At 39.1% G+C, this 16,844-nt stretch overlaps 1 protein-coding gene across 3 annotated transcripts in view; it reads right to left on the reverse strand.

Moving 5' to 3' along the window:
- Positions 1-783: 783 nt before the first annotated feature.
- MCTP2 (multiple C2 and transmembrane domain containing 2) overlaps positions 784-16,844 on the reverse strand; it is a 241,187-nt gene continuing 225,126 nt past the window's right edge. For all 3 annotated transcript variants that reach the window (XM_041752071.1, XM_041752069.1, XM_041752072.1), the window contains 3 exons: positions 12,145-12,254; positions 6,262-6,359; positions 784-4,088 (listed from right to left, as the gene is read on the reverse strand). In XM_041752071.1, coding sequence (XP_041608005.1) covers positions 4,020-4,088; positions 6,262-6,359; positions 12,145-12,254 — 277 coding nt within the window. In that variant the 3' untranslated portion in view covers positions 784-4,019. The remainder of the gene's footprint in view (positions 4,089-6,261; positions 6,360-12,144; positions 12,255-16,844) is intronic.

The raw sequence follows: 16,844 nt of genomic DNA on the forward strand, positions 1-16,844 counted from the left end.
ACTCTACCAACTGAATTCTATGACAGTGCATGCTTACTTTTCTCTTGTTTAATATTCCTATTTAGCCTTAGTTGACTAAGTCTTATAGTCTTATAAATTGATAAGCCTTATAAATTGATAAGACTTAACAGTCAATTTCTTGAGTATGGAGTCAATTTCTTGATGTATGTGGCTTCAATCATTTCTATGACTGTTGGCCCTTAGTATATCTCTCTCAAGTATAGTGCATTTCTTTTCTCAGCTCCATATCCATATACTGTTACGTCTTTAAGAGCCCCATTTAGAGGCTTGTCAGGTAACTCAAATTCAACATCATCTAAAACTGGGCTCATGCTGTTCCTCTCATGGCTGCCCCTATAATTCTGTCTTAGGAAAACCATACCATCTTCCTGGACCCAAAGATGAGAACACTGAGTGGCATCTCTATTCTCTCCCTCACCCCATAGTCAAGCAACTGAGAAGTCCCACTCATTTTTCCTCCTCCCCATCTAACGATTTCACCTGTATTTTTTCCATGGACGCTATTGGAAGGTCCAGGCTACCATCAATTTATAAGATTCTTCAAATTAGCTCTCCTTTGAACACTCATAAGTGCTGGTCCACCACTGCAGCCAGAATACTGTTTTTAAAACTTGAATCTGCAAATGTCATGCCACTTTTTGAAAGTATCTGTTTCATGTCTTGCTCTACCAATGGAGTGTAGTCTGTTTTGTTCAGGCATATCATTAGTGTTCTGTATGTGTTCATTAAATGATAAATGACAAGAAGAAAAATCAAAGTTGATTATTTTTTACCGTGCACAAATTTATTTTCCTGTGACATGTAGGTAATGACTTTGCCAATATAAGACATCATTGAGAAGTTTATAGTTGACATGGCCAGAGCTTATAAATAATATCACACAGTATAGGTTGTGTGCTAAATACAAGAAATTATTTCCTCTGATAGACCATACTAATCTACCTGGCTCAACTCTCTGTATACATAAAAGGGCAGAGAAGAAAAGTTGACTATGACCCAGTCCATTAATCATGTATTTCCTGAGTGTCTACTAGGTGCCAGATAGGATGGTCTATCCAGTGGAGGACAATGAAAGTCAAAGCCTCTGGTAACTATGAGCTATAGCAGAATATGGCAAATGCAGAAAGGTATGTAAGACGTAGGGGGCAGGGGTCTAAGAGAGAAGAGTAGAGTCTAATTCAGCCAAGGAAACGAAAGAAATCCTATTTGGGGTGGGAAGTTTCTGAAAATTTTAAAGGACGGCAGAATTTATTTGGGCAGAAACTTGTGAGAAAGTATTTCTAGTGAAAAGAATAGTCAGAATGAGGATTAATCTGGCGTAATGTAATCGGCACTGTTGCCATGACTCCTTAGAGGTGTCGGAGGCCTTGGTTTAGGGGATGGTGATCAGAAATGGCCAAGATAGAAATGGCCAAGATAACATGGAAACACTGGAGCTACAAGTTTATGGGCTGGGAGGTGGGGAAAAAAACCACGAGGCACAAAAAACAGGATGCTCAGTGTCTCCCAGCCCAGAAGATGCGAGCACTAGTAAGGGAAACAAGGAAGCAAGCAGGAGACTATGGGTTTAGGGGTCCTGAACACAAGGAGGAAGAGAGAGCAGAGTTTCTAACCCACTGAAGTACAGGTGTCTATAAGACATCTAGGCAGAGCTGGAAACGGGAGGGTGAGGTTTGAGAAGACAATCAGAAGAGCTTGGCTAAACTTCAACATTCCTACGAAATTATCTTGAGTTATCAAACTTTGAGTTCACCATCCATAAATTTTATCTAAAGAGTATTCTGGGATCTTTGGTATAAGTTGGATTACTCGTATAAATCTTCACATTTCCCTTACAACTAACATTTCTAACGTTCAAAGTCTACTGAATCAATTAACAATTGTTTTCCATTAACAGTTTCTTAAAGGTTTATTCAGTCTTGCCCTTGCAGCCCGGCTGCTGTCCAAAACTTAATGCTGAGAATTCTCATTGGGCTACAGAGGGAATAAGTCTAACTACTGATGCCTTGTTGGACAAATTATTTCATTTTGAAATTGTATAGCAAAAGAACAACAATAGCGTATCGGTTCCACTCTTAAATAAATAAGGGGTTATTTTGCTGCTGAAAGTTTTCATTCAAATGACTGATCAGATCTCACATGTCTGTTTAAAAATGTCTGACTTAGGTCGTTACAAAATGACAGACTGTGATAAACTACATGATAGTTGGGAGTGAGACAATGAGGCATTGTTTACACAGAAGATTGAGTAACTGGTTTAACAAAAGAGATTCTTGGATATCTATTGTATGTACAACTAAGAGATTTACTGGAGCTTTTATAATTTCTGCAAGGCTCTTTTCCAGCCAGCTTCATTAACTTGAAGCAAATCAAATCATGCAGAAATCTGGCTCAGCCAGAAAGAAACCCAGGAAGATATAATATGAAGAAAAACAGACACGGGATGATAAGGTTTAGAATCTTTGGCATTTTTCATAAACATTTTGTTTGAAGATTATTAAATTACAACTCGGAGAGAAAAAAATAGTAAAACTTGCTATTAAATCAGGTCTTTACCTCAACTTTTCTTTACAATACATATACATATATATTAAATATATAAAACTGCACAAAGCATGTGTCAATAAAATACAGTCTTTACAACTTAAATATCATCCAAACAGAAAGATATTTGCATGCATTTTATATATGCATAAAACCAGGTTTTTACTTGGGGGGGGTACTATGAAATGGTGAGGTTGGCAGGAATCAGATATTCTTCAAGATGACTTGGGGTGGTGCTTTTCTAGGAATGGGGTTCTGAGATATATATGCATTCTGTGTAGCTTATCTTGCTCAGGAACAAAAGATTAATTTGGACTGCTGAGTTATTTTTAGTTTCTGCTCAAAAATGCAGGCGAATAAAGTGATTATGACAATCAGGTAAAGTAGCCATATTCATTAGTTAGTCCCTTGCTCCTCAGCCTTCATTTGTCTTTTTTTTTTTTTTCAAGATTTTATTTATTCATGAAAGACACAGAGAGAAAGGCAGAGACATAGGCAGAGGGAGAAGCAGGCTCCCTGTGGGGAGCCCGACGTGGGACTCGATCCCAGGATCACGCCCTGAGCCAAAGGCAGGCACTCAACCACTGAGCCACCAAGGTGCCCCTTCACTTATCTAAGTACTCTCAGAATTCACTCATTCATCCCCCTCTTTCTGAAACTGTAATATTGACATTTTATTTTGGAAATAAGCAAAGTCAAGACAAAAGAAATGGCATTTTTAAGGCAACCAAATATTCTCATGAAACCTTCACTTTTTGGATGAGTGGTCCCTTCAGGACCTTCCTGGGGCTTCCACTGCCAGCAATAGACCATGATATGGGCTGGTATCCAGCACCGGGGGAGCTGACTGCAATTGTCCATACACATTTTCAATAATCATGGTGGAAGGGCTCCCAAAGACCTGGGCTAATCCTGGTAAATATTTTTAAAAATCTATTTATAAAAGATACTAGTTGGGGAGGTGATGGCTACCAGAGACTCATTAACTCAGAGAAATGAACTGACTCACATGAACAATAATCTGAAAGGAGTGTGCAAACAGTAATGGAAATAACTGCATCTTAAGGACAATCTGTTGGAGGTACGGAGACAAGTTCAAAGTCACTCTTGAATCCAGGTGGTCTCCTGGCCACTCTCGAGGAGGCCGTTCAGAACGCCAGCAGCCTGGCTTTACCTCCTATTTGAGAATGGACCTCAGTCTTCTGCAGTCACTAGATTGTTTCCTTTTGACTGGCCAGCCCGCTAGCTAAGCAACTAGCACACCCATGCGTGTGGATGTGCACACATGCGTGTGTGCATCGGCGCATGTGGAGAAGTGGGGAGGGTATAGGGAGGGCTCCGTACAGCACCCATTTCAGAATGACACCATGGGTACCACCACTTGAACAGAGATAGTGTTGGTCTTATCAACCAAATAGTGAATCGGGTGCTGGTGTCCACGGTTGGTGCATGTCCTAGAGAGCGCTGCGCTTCTTCCGAAGGGGGCTCTGGCTGCTGCACAGTTTCAATTCTGCATACTGCACCTGTGAAAACAAACAGACGGGCCGCTGGCGGTGAGGTAACCCTAGCTCACCATCGTGTGTGTTAATGGCTCCCCAAGGACAGACGGAGGCAAAGGAAGGAAGGTTCAAAGGTAATGAATCATTTTCTAAACACAGGAACATGGAGGGATTAATTGCAGGAAGGATTTGAGAAGTCATGCATCATTTCTTGAAACCAAAATATTAAAAGCAGATTTTTCTAATGAGATGCATGGGTTTTGTACCTGCTCTCAGCACCGCCAGATAATTTTAGTTGTGTGCGTGCCCATTTCCCACCACAAGTATGCTTAATAGCGGCCTCTTGGGAACGTTTATCTTAGTATATGATACAGCAACTCACTAAGAAATATTCATTTAAAAGTCTCTAAAATTTTGGGGAAAAAAATCCCTGCAAATCATATACATTTATTTTGCCAGGGAGAGAAAAAAAAATGTTGAAACTGATACTGGCCACAGAGTTAAATAGATTTCGCTTAAAAATGAATTTCATTTACAATGTAATGGCTAAAACATCTGTGATAAATATGAGCACTCGGGAAGTCCCCAGTGGCAAACTGTCTATTGTGTTATTTGAAAGTGCTCTTGCTGGTACACCGAGAATTTTGCTGGCATACTGTGTATCTTCCTTGAATGCTCTTTGGTCGCATCCCTCTCTATTCATGTCAGCTGGCCACTCTGAGGGCTGGTGCCTGGACTCTGTAGAGACAATCCTTGTGGTGGGGTGTGCTCAGTGGTGATTTCCTTTCTTTGAGGACGCAGGGATGAACTCAGATTGCAACTCGAATGATGGTACATTGCACGCTCATTGCTCTGGTGTGTGGGTTTTCATTGGCTGACCGTGGAATGGCTTCATTTAAAGTATTGTATTACAGACCACATGCTCACTGTCTTTTAGCATTTGTGCCAAACTCCCCAAGGACACCATGCCCCATCACATATGTTGAGCTATACTTTGTCAAAAGCAGATACATACAAAAGGCACCCTTTCCTTAGAGTGTTTGGTAAAGGTCCCCTAGGGGAGCAGGGGATGACATACCTGTCAATCTTCAATGCAAAACAAACAGGGGCCAGGTTACTATTTTATAATCATGGAATGCAAATGTTAACAAGTAACTTCTAATGCACAGAATGCATTTCATAGCTAATTATATCATAAAATGGAGGTTAAAGAAAAACAACATCATGGACTCTATCTTAATCTCTAGAACTCAGAGTGAAGGGGAAAAAAACCCTAGGTCTTTTCAGGCCCGAGTCACTGCAATCTGCACAGAGCCACTGGGGAACCACTTCTGTGTCAGTGGCCCAAAGATGAAAATCGATACTTGATTTGGATTCTCTCAGATAATAAAGGGCTGTGCCTTTGATCATCATGTTGATATCTCACACCACGGTCTCCCCATCTCCCTTTTCTATGATCTCTATTCTCCTTTCGAGAAATCATTGCCTGCCCTCCTTCCTTTGGATTTATAGCAGCCTGATCTGCAGGGGCCTGGCTCAGGCTACTCTACAGGACTTTCTGGTATTGTTGCCTGGTTTAATCTCTATGCATCCACAGAAATCAGATGCCGCTGGACCGAATGACCATTACCTGTGATAATACTTCTGATCGATCTCCATTTATTTCCTGCCATCTCTGCCTCTGTGTATGAGAGTAGGTAGGAGCCTTGCCCCCAGCATCCCTAAATCATCAGAGGGAAAGGACAGAAGGGAAGCCTGCGACATAATTGGGGCAAGCAAGAATAAAAAGAATAATCCTCTTGTCCCCTACTTCCCCTAAAATGCCTGCCAGCCGGAAGAGGAGGAAAAGAAGCAACCCTCCCCTAGCTTGGGCTCTCCCACTCTCCCACTCACTGGGCCCATCTTATCCTCTTCGGGGAGGCAAGTGATCAGAAAACAGACAAACGCCATTGCACTATACCCACACAGTATGGGTTCCAGATCATTCTTAAGTAGCCCTTTCTTGGGGTAATTTTCCATAATCATCTCATGCTCTGGACAAAGGTTTTCCTGTCACCTCCCTGCAAGCCAGGCCACTTTAAAGATTTTCTGATTCGTTATCTCAATTACCCACACACTGCCCTGTGCTCCTCTGGCTCTGGGGCTGGCCAAACTTCAGTGCCGGGGTCCCCGCTGGTGGTGACCATTCATTACGTACCTTTTGAACATCAGATGGTACCCTGGAGAGGAAGTCTAGCAGCTCATTATTGTCGATGGCATAGGGATTTCGAAGTTTCTTTGTAAATTTATTTATGCCTGAAAAATAGAAGCACTGAGAAATCTCTTTGTCTGTCTGTCTGTATCTTTTAAAACTCTCCTGACTGGGGAATGGGGGAGGTTCAGAAGTAAAAATTAGCGTAAAACAATTACTAGACCTCAAGTCACACACATGTCGCTGTCATGCGGAACCATTCACAAATGCCTTTTCTGGAAGGAAAGGGGGGGTGGTTCTGTCGGACAGGAGCTCTGCCCCTTCTTCAACTGTGAAAATCCCATTACAATCCCAGCAGCAGGGCAGCAGAAACACACACTAAAACCGTGGTGCGCACTGGCTTCTCTGGACTACACTGATTAACAGCCTCCTCTGCTAGGAAAACAAACGTCCCAGATGGGAAAAGGCCTTCATTAGTCCCAACAAGTCTCTGCTTGGGGGCCCTGGACCAAATGTAGCCGTGGGAGGTGGAGGGCGGGAGTTGCTTTTTTGTTGTTAAAAAGAAACTGCAGAAATCTCTCTGCCTGACTCCAGCTTATTTTCACAGGTTTCTCTTCTCTCGCTGCAGAACAGTACTTGACATGTTGATTGTACTTTGATGCTGCAGGAAACTGTGAAAAGTTATTATTGGAAATTATCTTACTATGGCTGCTAACTTAATTTATGGACCGTGACGCTGGTGCGTGGGTTTGTCTCGTCGTCAATGGAGTCCCTGCTAATTTAGGCCAGGGACAGTGGTAATTAGAGGGGGTTCAGTGTTTAGGGCATCTGTGACGGCTGCACCTTGGGGGTGCGGGCATGCCCTGGGCAGCTCTGCCTGTGGTTTTCTCTCCAGAGGGATGTACCTCTCAGCCACTCTTGCCTCCTCCTCTGTTCCTCAGAGCTGCTGGCAAGAGCTCATGAGCTGTTGTTGTCTTTCCCCAAGGGTCAACTCTTCTTCCTGCTGAGTTTTCCAAGCAGAAAGACTAAAAGTGGTGGGCTTCTGAAGTCTTGCCACAGAGCGCATGCTTAGTGAGGATTATGTCTGAAGGCTGGGTCCATCCCAATGATGCTGAATGAATCCTCACCTCAGATGAACCCTGACTCTTACCTCAAAGCCAGGGTAACAGTTAACGGTTTGACAGTCCCCAGCCCATAAAAGCTTTGATGTTTTTCTTCATTAAATAGTCTTTTGCTTTGGTCTAAGGACAGAAGTTCCTGTGTTGACATTATACCCAACACAAGGCCAGCCTCTAGTCATTTCTGCAGAGGGGCAGATTTACATCAGCTTTGCAAATGGGAGCCGGCCATTGTTTATGAGTAAAATGGTGGCCTGGTGTTTGGGCTGGGGAAGCCTCTTCCCAAATGATTCTTTTTCTCTCAAGTCAAAGCTGCACTGTGCCTTTCTTCCCTCTACCCCCCACAGCAAGCTTCATGTTTCTAGCTAAAATTTCCCCCGGCGTTCCTTTAAACTAAAATACTCTCACTGTGTTATTCTAAAGACACTTAATTGTAGCATGGGCTTTTTGGCAAAAGAAAACAGACAAGGCAAAATGATGAAGGGAGACAAAGACTTATTGAGGAAAGATATATCTTCTATTGTTAATTATATATAGTGTGCGCATCTGGAGTCTTTACAATGAACAGCAAGGCAGGGATAATCTCACAGCCGATCAAAACACGGCATTCTTAGTCACTGAGAAGATTATAAACCTGCACAGTAGCTCAAATGCACGAATAAGGGCAGAAGTAGCCCACAATGCACTGAGATTGTCTGTTTGAAAAACTTAGAATAAAAATTATAAGGCACTCAGATTGCATGCTTCAAAAGCACACCTTATCTTTTTTTTTTTTTTTTTAACGTTGTTAAATGTCAGTAATTCCGCATTATGATCTTTTGTGTGAAACCAAGTGTCAACAGAGGTTCATCAACTCCTGGGTCATCACTATGGGGCCATGGGGCAGGAACGAGGGTTATGGATCACAAATAGCTGGGCCCCAGCTGCAGCATCACCCATGTATTATCTGTGTAGTTTCAGGCAAACCACTTGACCTTCCTGTGCCTCAGATTTCTTACATCAAAATCTGAATAATAAAGACCTGTCCTATATAGTTTCCCAGGTTGATGAGAGAATCACATTGGACAATGTAAGTGCAAGGATTCCGTAATCTGAAGTTCCAAAACGATGAAGGGCTACCATCATTACTCTAGATGTCAACAAGCCAAAAAACAAAGGGGTGTGGCGAGAGAAGAATCCTTATACTGTGAGGCATGTGAGCACACACCCAAATCTGGAAGTTGTACTTAATTAGTAGCACGATGGATACACGTTTAGGTATTTTTAACCTAAATACAGAAAGGCAGAGGGCCTATTTGATGTGAATTTTAATTTTTTTAGCACACACAAAGAAATGGGATCCAAATACCAAAGGATAATATTTGAGAAAGATACTACCATTTAATAGTCCCAGATCCAGACTGAATGGATCAGTGGAGTGGAATGAGCAATCTAGTAAAATCAATCAATCAATCAATCTATCTATCTATCTCTTGGAGAAAGTTGGAAAAATTGCATGACTTTTTTGCATGTATGGTCACAGGTGAATACATACTTAAAACAGAATTAAAACAGTACTTTTCAGATACTTATATGAGTGCCTGGAATGCAGCCCTGACCTCAGTACACTGGTGGGGATGGGTGAGGTGGGGCAGAGAGTCCTTGCTTGCCCATGTATCAAACACTATAGCTCACCACATAAAAGACACCGTGTCATCAAATGGAGATACAAAGTTAAATAAGTCATGGGTCTTCTTTTCAAGTAGCCCAAAATCTAGCTTAGGGAGCTCATATCTACCTTGGAACAACAGAAGTACCTCATATCATAACAGAAGCATCTATGGTGAAGAACAGAATGAAAGGAATATGGGAAACCTTTCAAAAGGGGCAGAAACCCCACATGGGATTTAATCCTAAAATGTACCTTGCCTTCTAGAAATACATCAAATAGGTGATCAAAATTCAGTAGATATAGTTTCCTTCAGAAAATGTTAAATATCCCTCTTAAACTACTTCTCACATCTTTTTCAAAATCTACACTCCCACACAAGAGAGGTGGGTGGTAGGCTCAAAAGAAATGCTATCCCTATAGACCACAGGTATGAAACATGCAGACTCATTAAATATTTGACAAGTACTTATTAAAGAACTACTACCTATATGTAGCTTCTCTAGGAATTATACATTAAAGAAGAAAGAAAAATGTCTCACCCTTCAAAAGCTTACAATGAAGTCGGTGAGTTAAGGAATATTCCTTATGGCCATTTTGAAATTAGGCTGCTTTTCAGAGGCTTATGGTAAATAATTCTGGTACTTAATAAGTATTCCTATAAAAGTATTATTTGGGTATATAGAATATGGAAATATAGAACATACAGTTAAGTAATTTTGTTCCAAAGGGTTAAAAATAGTGGACCAAAAAAAAAAAAAAAAAAAAACCTTAGGATCTTAACTCAATGAAAATGAGTAACTCAGAATAAGAAATGATCTTCTGATCCTTAATAAAGTTAAAAGGAACACTAGAAATTGAAGACATATGAAGTCAGAAGACTTTACATGAGAAAGTCTCTGCCAAGGATACAATAATATAGGAGATATGCAAAGGAATGTCCTGGGTTCATGCTAGCTAATAACTAATTTGTATCAGAAAAGAAGAAGTCCTAATAGAACTGCCGAGTATATTCCATGATGGCATGGCAGGTTTTACTTGATGAGGTAATAGATCATGTGTTGATTGTCAAGGATTTTGACTACATTATATATAGTGAACTCAACAATAATCTATAAGCCCCTGTCCAGAACATAAAACTAAAGAACTAGACACCGAAAACAAAGCTCGAAGGATTACTGTCAGCTCAGGAGAACATAAGAGACTCCATGCTATTTAATAATTTCACCCATAAACTGAAATAAATAGAGCTATCTCTCATTAATTAGATGCAAAAAGTTGGTGTTGGAAATCTGCCAAGATCTTGGAGGATAAGATCAGAAGTCAAAGCAATTTTGGATAAACAGAAAGAGGAATTGGAATTCCAACACTGATGATCAAAGAAGGAAACAGTACAGTCTTCTTTGTGGAGGGAAAGATATAGAAAAGCAAGTCAAGTATGCACCAGAAATGAGGAGGAAATCATGAGAAACAGTGTTTGACAAGCTGACCATGCATTCAACTTATACCAGCTTAAAAATGAACACAATGTTGGCCAAATGATTACAGTAATTTTGAATCATGTTCTGATTAGGGTCAGACAACAGCTTTAAAGATCTGTTTTTTAAATATGATCAGTAAATGGATTTGGAAACTAATTCTTAATGAAAGACCATTAAGAAAGAGTGAGATTATTCAATATATATGGATAATGTTTAGTATGTAAGGTATTCAGGGAGATACTTTTACAAAATGTTCCTTCCTGATCAATGGATCCTGAAGAGCTTTATGTTCTCTTTCTAAGGGTCTATGGACCAATGTGCTAGCATTATTGAAAAATAGAGAAACAAACAAAGGTTAAATATGGATAGAAGACTTTGCCCAAGACTGAGTGTCATTGAGGCTTAAAATAGACCCCTACAGAGGGAAATCAGAATACCTTTTTCTTCTTAGGCTTGCTATGAAAGAGAGATACTTCTTTATATGGGATTTTCACTTCTTGGATGAAACAGACAACCAGTGGCTTACATTCTCTCAAAATCACTCCACTTCTGAAGTTTAATGAGTTTAATCTATTTTTTTAGATGACTTCTCCCAATTCAGAATGTCTACATTTGGCTTTCCTTGTCAGCAGGATTCTACTCCTGTGGATTCTCTTTGAAAAGGTCTACACTTAATGGTTTTAGAAAGGTTGTAGCTTTTATCTGACATAAAGCTCTCAGGCTTTTGCTTAAAGGTAAATGCACCTTATTGCAGTCACTTGTATGGTTAACTTCTCTGAACACCTCAACACCTGAGGATCCCTAGAAAGGAATAAATATGGTTGAGAACTCAGCACTAGTCATAGGAGCCAAGGAATGGAAAACTGTGACTGGCAGACTCTTATGGAAAAGGGTTGTTTGTTTCTCCCGCAATTAATTTACTGCAATGTATGCTCCTTCTATCAACCCAGAGCCCACCCAGCAACAGACACAAATATTCACAAAGCTGCTTGTCTTCTATCCAACTGCTAGCTTGAGTAGTAAATCAAGTCATGGCACTTATTTCAAGTTTGAGATTTTTGTTTCTACTTTTTTAAAGCAGCTAAACTTTATATAGCACACCATTTACCCTGCTAAATTATAGCTTCCTCTTCTTTCAGGCACTGGTTAGGGAGTAACCACCTCCCTTCCTTTCTACTGCTTCTGGATTTAAGAATTGGGTTAGGTTATTTTTCCTCCAGGAGAGATGAAGTGTCAGAAGCAACCTGGCTGTGGCCAGATCTACTTTTACATAATATAAAGGGTGAGATGCAGGTGTTGGCTCACTGTTTGAATAACAGTGTTTCCTGAAAATTACCGGGCCACGGCAATATATTATCCAAGGGTATTTATGACTATGGAAGCCCAAAGGGAAATCTCATGCACGATCACATTTTTATTTGATTGCAATTATGCAAGAGGCCTATAAATATCTACACTGATCGTTCACGCAACTGGCCTTTTCAGGGAGGTCTTGGAAGTTTTTTTTTCCCAAAATGCCTCCCTTAATCTCATGTTTAATTGCCTACAAGAGCACATTTAAAGTTTATAGTCACACTTTACAAATGAGTAATTGGTTCTTACCTGAAACTGACTGCCAGCAAAAGGATCATGCCAGACTTACCCCAGATTAAAATGATGTACCGGAGTGGAATAAAATACAAAGTGATGGTGGCCACTGCCAGGATCAGACAGGCCAGGAACGAAAGGAATGGGACCGTCCAGTTAAATGTGCTGCAGACAAAGCACATAAATGTCATTTTCTCTGATGCTCTAGACATTCTCTTGCTGTGTTTATTTCTTAGTTACACAAATGAAAAAGGTCTACTGGAAAAGCCTCTCTAAAAACCTGGAGAGAGATATCTGCCAAACTGGGGACTGCAAAACCTTCACTGAGGTCCTGAGGGTTAGGTCCCAAGACCAACTGCCAGCCAACGTGTCAAGGTCATAGTGACTTTGCCTTCCTGGAACTGATAGTGTTTAAGGGAAGACTCTGGCTCTTACAAGCAATGAAAGACCATAGTGTTGTCATGATGGCTCCATGCATGGAGATCTTCAAAATGAAAGGTTAGTGAGGTCACTTCAAAGTCAACATTATTCTCTCAGTGAAGACATGGTTGCCAGTAAATATTTAGAAAATGGAGGATATTATTAAGGGGCTCTGATGCTTTTTTTTTTCTTTTTGAGACAGAGAGTATGCAAGTTTGGGGGGGTGCATAGAGGAGCAGAGGGAGAGAGAAAAAGAATCTCAAGTAGGCTCCATGCTCAATGCAGAGCTCCATGCGGGGTTCCATCTCAGGGCCCTGTGATGACAACCTGACCTGAAATCGAAAATCTGACACTTAACTGACTAAGCCATCCAGATATCCCAACTTTTGTGTTTTCTAATAACTTATTTTTAGAACTTTCAGACTCACTGACTCCAGAAGGTTACCCTGAAATGGGTTGAGGACATTTGACTACAAACCATTATGCCACCAACCCATAGATAATGCAGGTTATACGACCACATGTTATTTTCATGAGGCCCCTGGCTCCTTTTAGTATATACATTGCCTCCTTGACTTATGTGCAAATGGAGATCTAGAACGTGGGGTGTAGATTTGAACAAACAGTGGAAACACTTTCATGGTCCTAGAAAATGATCTGTAAATCCCATGTCTTTTGGAGAGCTCATGAGAGACTCTGGCTCTTCTTCTTCCTGGTCTTTAGCTTCACTTACATGATTATCTATTGACCCTGGGCCTTGTGCTAAGGATATAAAGGGGTAAAAGATTTGTCTCTCTGTTTTTTGTGTGTTGTTTGTGTGAATGTGTGGTAGGGGTGGGAAGGCTAACATATAATAGCTGCTGGACACTTTATTGTGCCAATATCTTTTTTTTAAGATTTATTTATTTATTCATAAGAGACAGACACAGAGAGAAAGAGAGAGAAAGGCAGAGACATCGGCTGAGGGAGAAGCAGGCTCCTCGCAGGGAGCCTGATGCAGGACTTGATCCCAGATCCCGGGATCACACCCTGAGTTGAAGGCAGATGCTCAACCACTGAGCCACCCAGGTGTCCCTTTGCGCTAATATTTTTCATGTCATGATGGTCACCACAATTCTCCTGAGTACAGATTATCCTCATTTTACACATGAGCAAATTGAGGCTGAGAGAAATTTATTTTGTTTTGTAAATAACCACAATTCCACAAAGAGTCTTAGAAAAACCCAGTCACCTCACCCTCTTATTATAGACTATCAACATTTTTAATCTTTGCCCATAGAAAGGTACATGTGAATTTCTCACTTTTTAAAACTATAAGCAAATTTAAACACCTTTTAACATGTATGCTCATCATTTTAATTGTTTCGTAAGCAATTTCCAGCTTATTTCTTCGTTAGGTGCCAGAAATTGGGAAAGTGCTTAAGAAAACGGATGTTTAAGCATACTGACATTGGTTTGAGTTCAAGCTCCATCTCTAATAAGCTACAAGAAAGCGATTTAATCAACCTGCACCAACTTCTGCTCTGCAAAATGTGGAGAAGCAGAATACCCCTGTCATAGAGTTCTGCCAGAATTAAATAAGAACTTGCATTTAAGGTAGCTAGCACATTCTGGTTTTAGCACATTATAAAAACTGAAAAAACAGAAAGCAGTTATGATTTGTCTATTGTGCCTTAAGCGGTTTTGCTCGACTTTTTCCTCAGTGATTAAAATACCTTTGGATACCAAAGAAATCAGTCCTTTGTCGTATTTGTCACAGTGTTTTTCTAATGTGTTGCTTTGTCTTTTTTAAATCTGGTTTATAAATTTTTAAATATAAAATTATATATTTTACATGACCAACTTTATCAATGTTTTCCCTTGCTGATTTCTAGATTTGGTAGCACTTACCAAAGACTTCCCTAGTCTAGTAACTTAATACCAACAAACTGAATAATTGATATTCTCCCTACTCCTTCCTCATGCCTTTTTCAAGGCTATTCTAAATTTACATATATATATGTGGGTCCATTTCTTACTATTTTCTTCTATAGTAAAACTTTTAGTTGAATGTTTTGGAGGGCAATTTCATGTTTGTAGAAATGTTATTCAGACTCCCTGAATGCTTCAAATTATGCCATGGCAGGAAGTTTAATCTACAGATCTCTTCACACAGGGATGCAGGGGCAATGCATGAATGTCACAGTAATGGTTGCTAGTACTTACAAAAGGAAATAGCATCAATTTCCTTAATAGCACAATATCTAAATAAAGGGAAAAATCTAAATAGATGTCTACTTCGTAGTATCATGCAGATTTTTGTTTTGTTCAATTCAGCATTTATTAAGCATCTACTATATACACAGAGCTAGGTAACCTTTATTCTCTCTTTTTCTGAGCATACAGTTGCAAGTGTATATATCTTTAAAAAAAAACAATGAAATAATAAAAAGGGCACCCACACAAACTCCCTTACCCCTCAACACACAGGCTCAAAGCTAGGTAAGTGAGAGACAGTGAAAAAATAAATTGCATAAATAAATGTGGGTATGTGTCACATATATGCATATATATGTCTTTATTAATAAATTTACACATGTACAAAAACCACACATAGAGGTTTTTAAACTGAAAAAAACAACCTCTGATGGATATACTCCAAATGTTAATGGTAATTCAATAGGATGGACAGAAGGGGAAGAAAAGGAAGTAGAGAGAATAAAGGAGAGCTTTCTGTTTGGTTACTTTTATCATGGATGTGTACCATATTTACAATAAAAATAAAAACAAAATTAAGATATCATGAAATCAACCAATTAAAATTAAAATAAATAAGTAAAACCAAATATCAACTTTTATGCTCTAATTTTTTGGTTTTTGTGTTTTTGGAAAACAGAGACATAGTAGCAAATCCTGGGTACAAATCAATGGCTAGATACCAAAATTAAGAAGGTTCCTGACTGGGAAGACAAAATAAGTTAACACTTTATATTAGGCTGTAAACTCTAGGGTAACGACTAAAAGAATAGCAAAAGAGTTGGGCAGCCCGGATGGCTTAGCGGTTTAGTGCCACCTTCGGCCCAGGGCCTGATCCTGGAGACCTGGGATAGAGTCCCACGTCCGGCTCCCTGCATGGAGCCTGCTTCTCCCTCTGCCTGTCTCTGCTTCTCATTCTCTGTGTCTCTCATGAATAAATAAATAAAATCTTAAAAAAAAATAAAAAAGAGTGCTTACACTCTGATAAAAAATACAGACAAGAAAACAAAACAAAACAAGGACAAAGAAAACAATAAAAGTCACAAATTTAAATATATTAATAACCACACTAAATTTAAATGGACTGCTAAGATTTTATCCAATCTTAAAGGAAGTAATGACATGAGGCTTATGTAAACTCTTCCAGATAGTGATAAAGAGAGAACACTCCCATCTGTTGTATGAGGCCAGAATAATCTTCTTTCCATTAAGAATTTAAGAACAGAAAATTATAGCTCAACTCTCACTGATGATGATAGCTCCAAAAATCCTATGCAAAGTAATAGTAAATAAAATATAGTAATATGTGAAGAGAATGTGTAGCATGGCAAAGTTGGGTTTATTCAATAGGTACAAGATTGCCTTAAAATTTAAAAATGAAAAAGAATAATAGACCACATTAGCAAAAATAAATGAGAAAAAAAAATCATCCCAATGAAATCAGGAAAAACGCTTGACAAAACTCACATGCACGATAAAAATTCTTAGTAAACTAAGAATAAAGGGGAACTTCTTTAATCTGACAAAGCGTCTTTACAAATGACTATTGCAAATATCATTCCTAGAGTAAAAAGTTAAAAGTTTTTTTCTCTGATATCTAAATGTTCACCAATACCAATTCCGTTCGACATGGTATGGAGCTGCTAGCTCCATAATAAAGCAAGAAAACGTAGAAAAATGTATAAGGATTAGAAAATAAGGAAGAAAAAATTATTCCTAGATAAAATGGTTATGCAATAGAAAATCTAGAACAATAATCTTCAGATAAAAATTAAGATAACTAAATTTACCAAAATTTATAGATACAAAGTCAATGTAGGAAAAATAATTTCACTTTTATACTCTAGTAACGAACAAGTAGAAAATTAAATCTTTAAAAAAGAGGCTATTTGAAATATCATGAAACAAATAAAATATTTAGGAATATATCTCACAAAAATGTGTCAAACTTTTATACATAAAACTCTAATACAATATTGAAATAAATTCAAAATGACCTAAATAGACAGAATAGATTAGTAAACTTAAAATATTACCAAGATACCAATTACTTTCCAATTAATGCAATCTTTATAAAGATCTCAACAGTTGTTTGTGTGT

Source organism: Vulpes lagopus, chromosome 4 (assembly GCF_018345385.1).
Source record: "Vulpes lagopus strain Blue_001 chromosome 4, ASM1834538v1, whole genome shotgun sequence".
Taxonomy (NCBI): Eukaryota; Metazoa; Chordata; class Mammalia; order Carnivora; family Canidae; genus Vulpes; species Vulpes lagopus.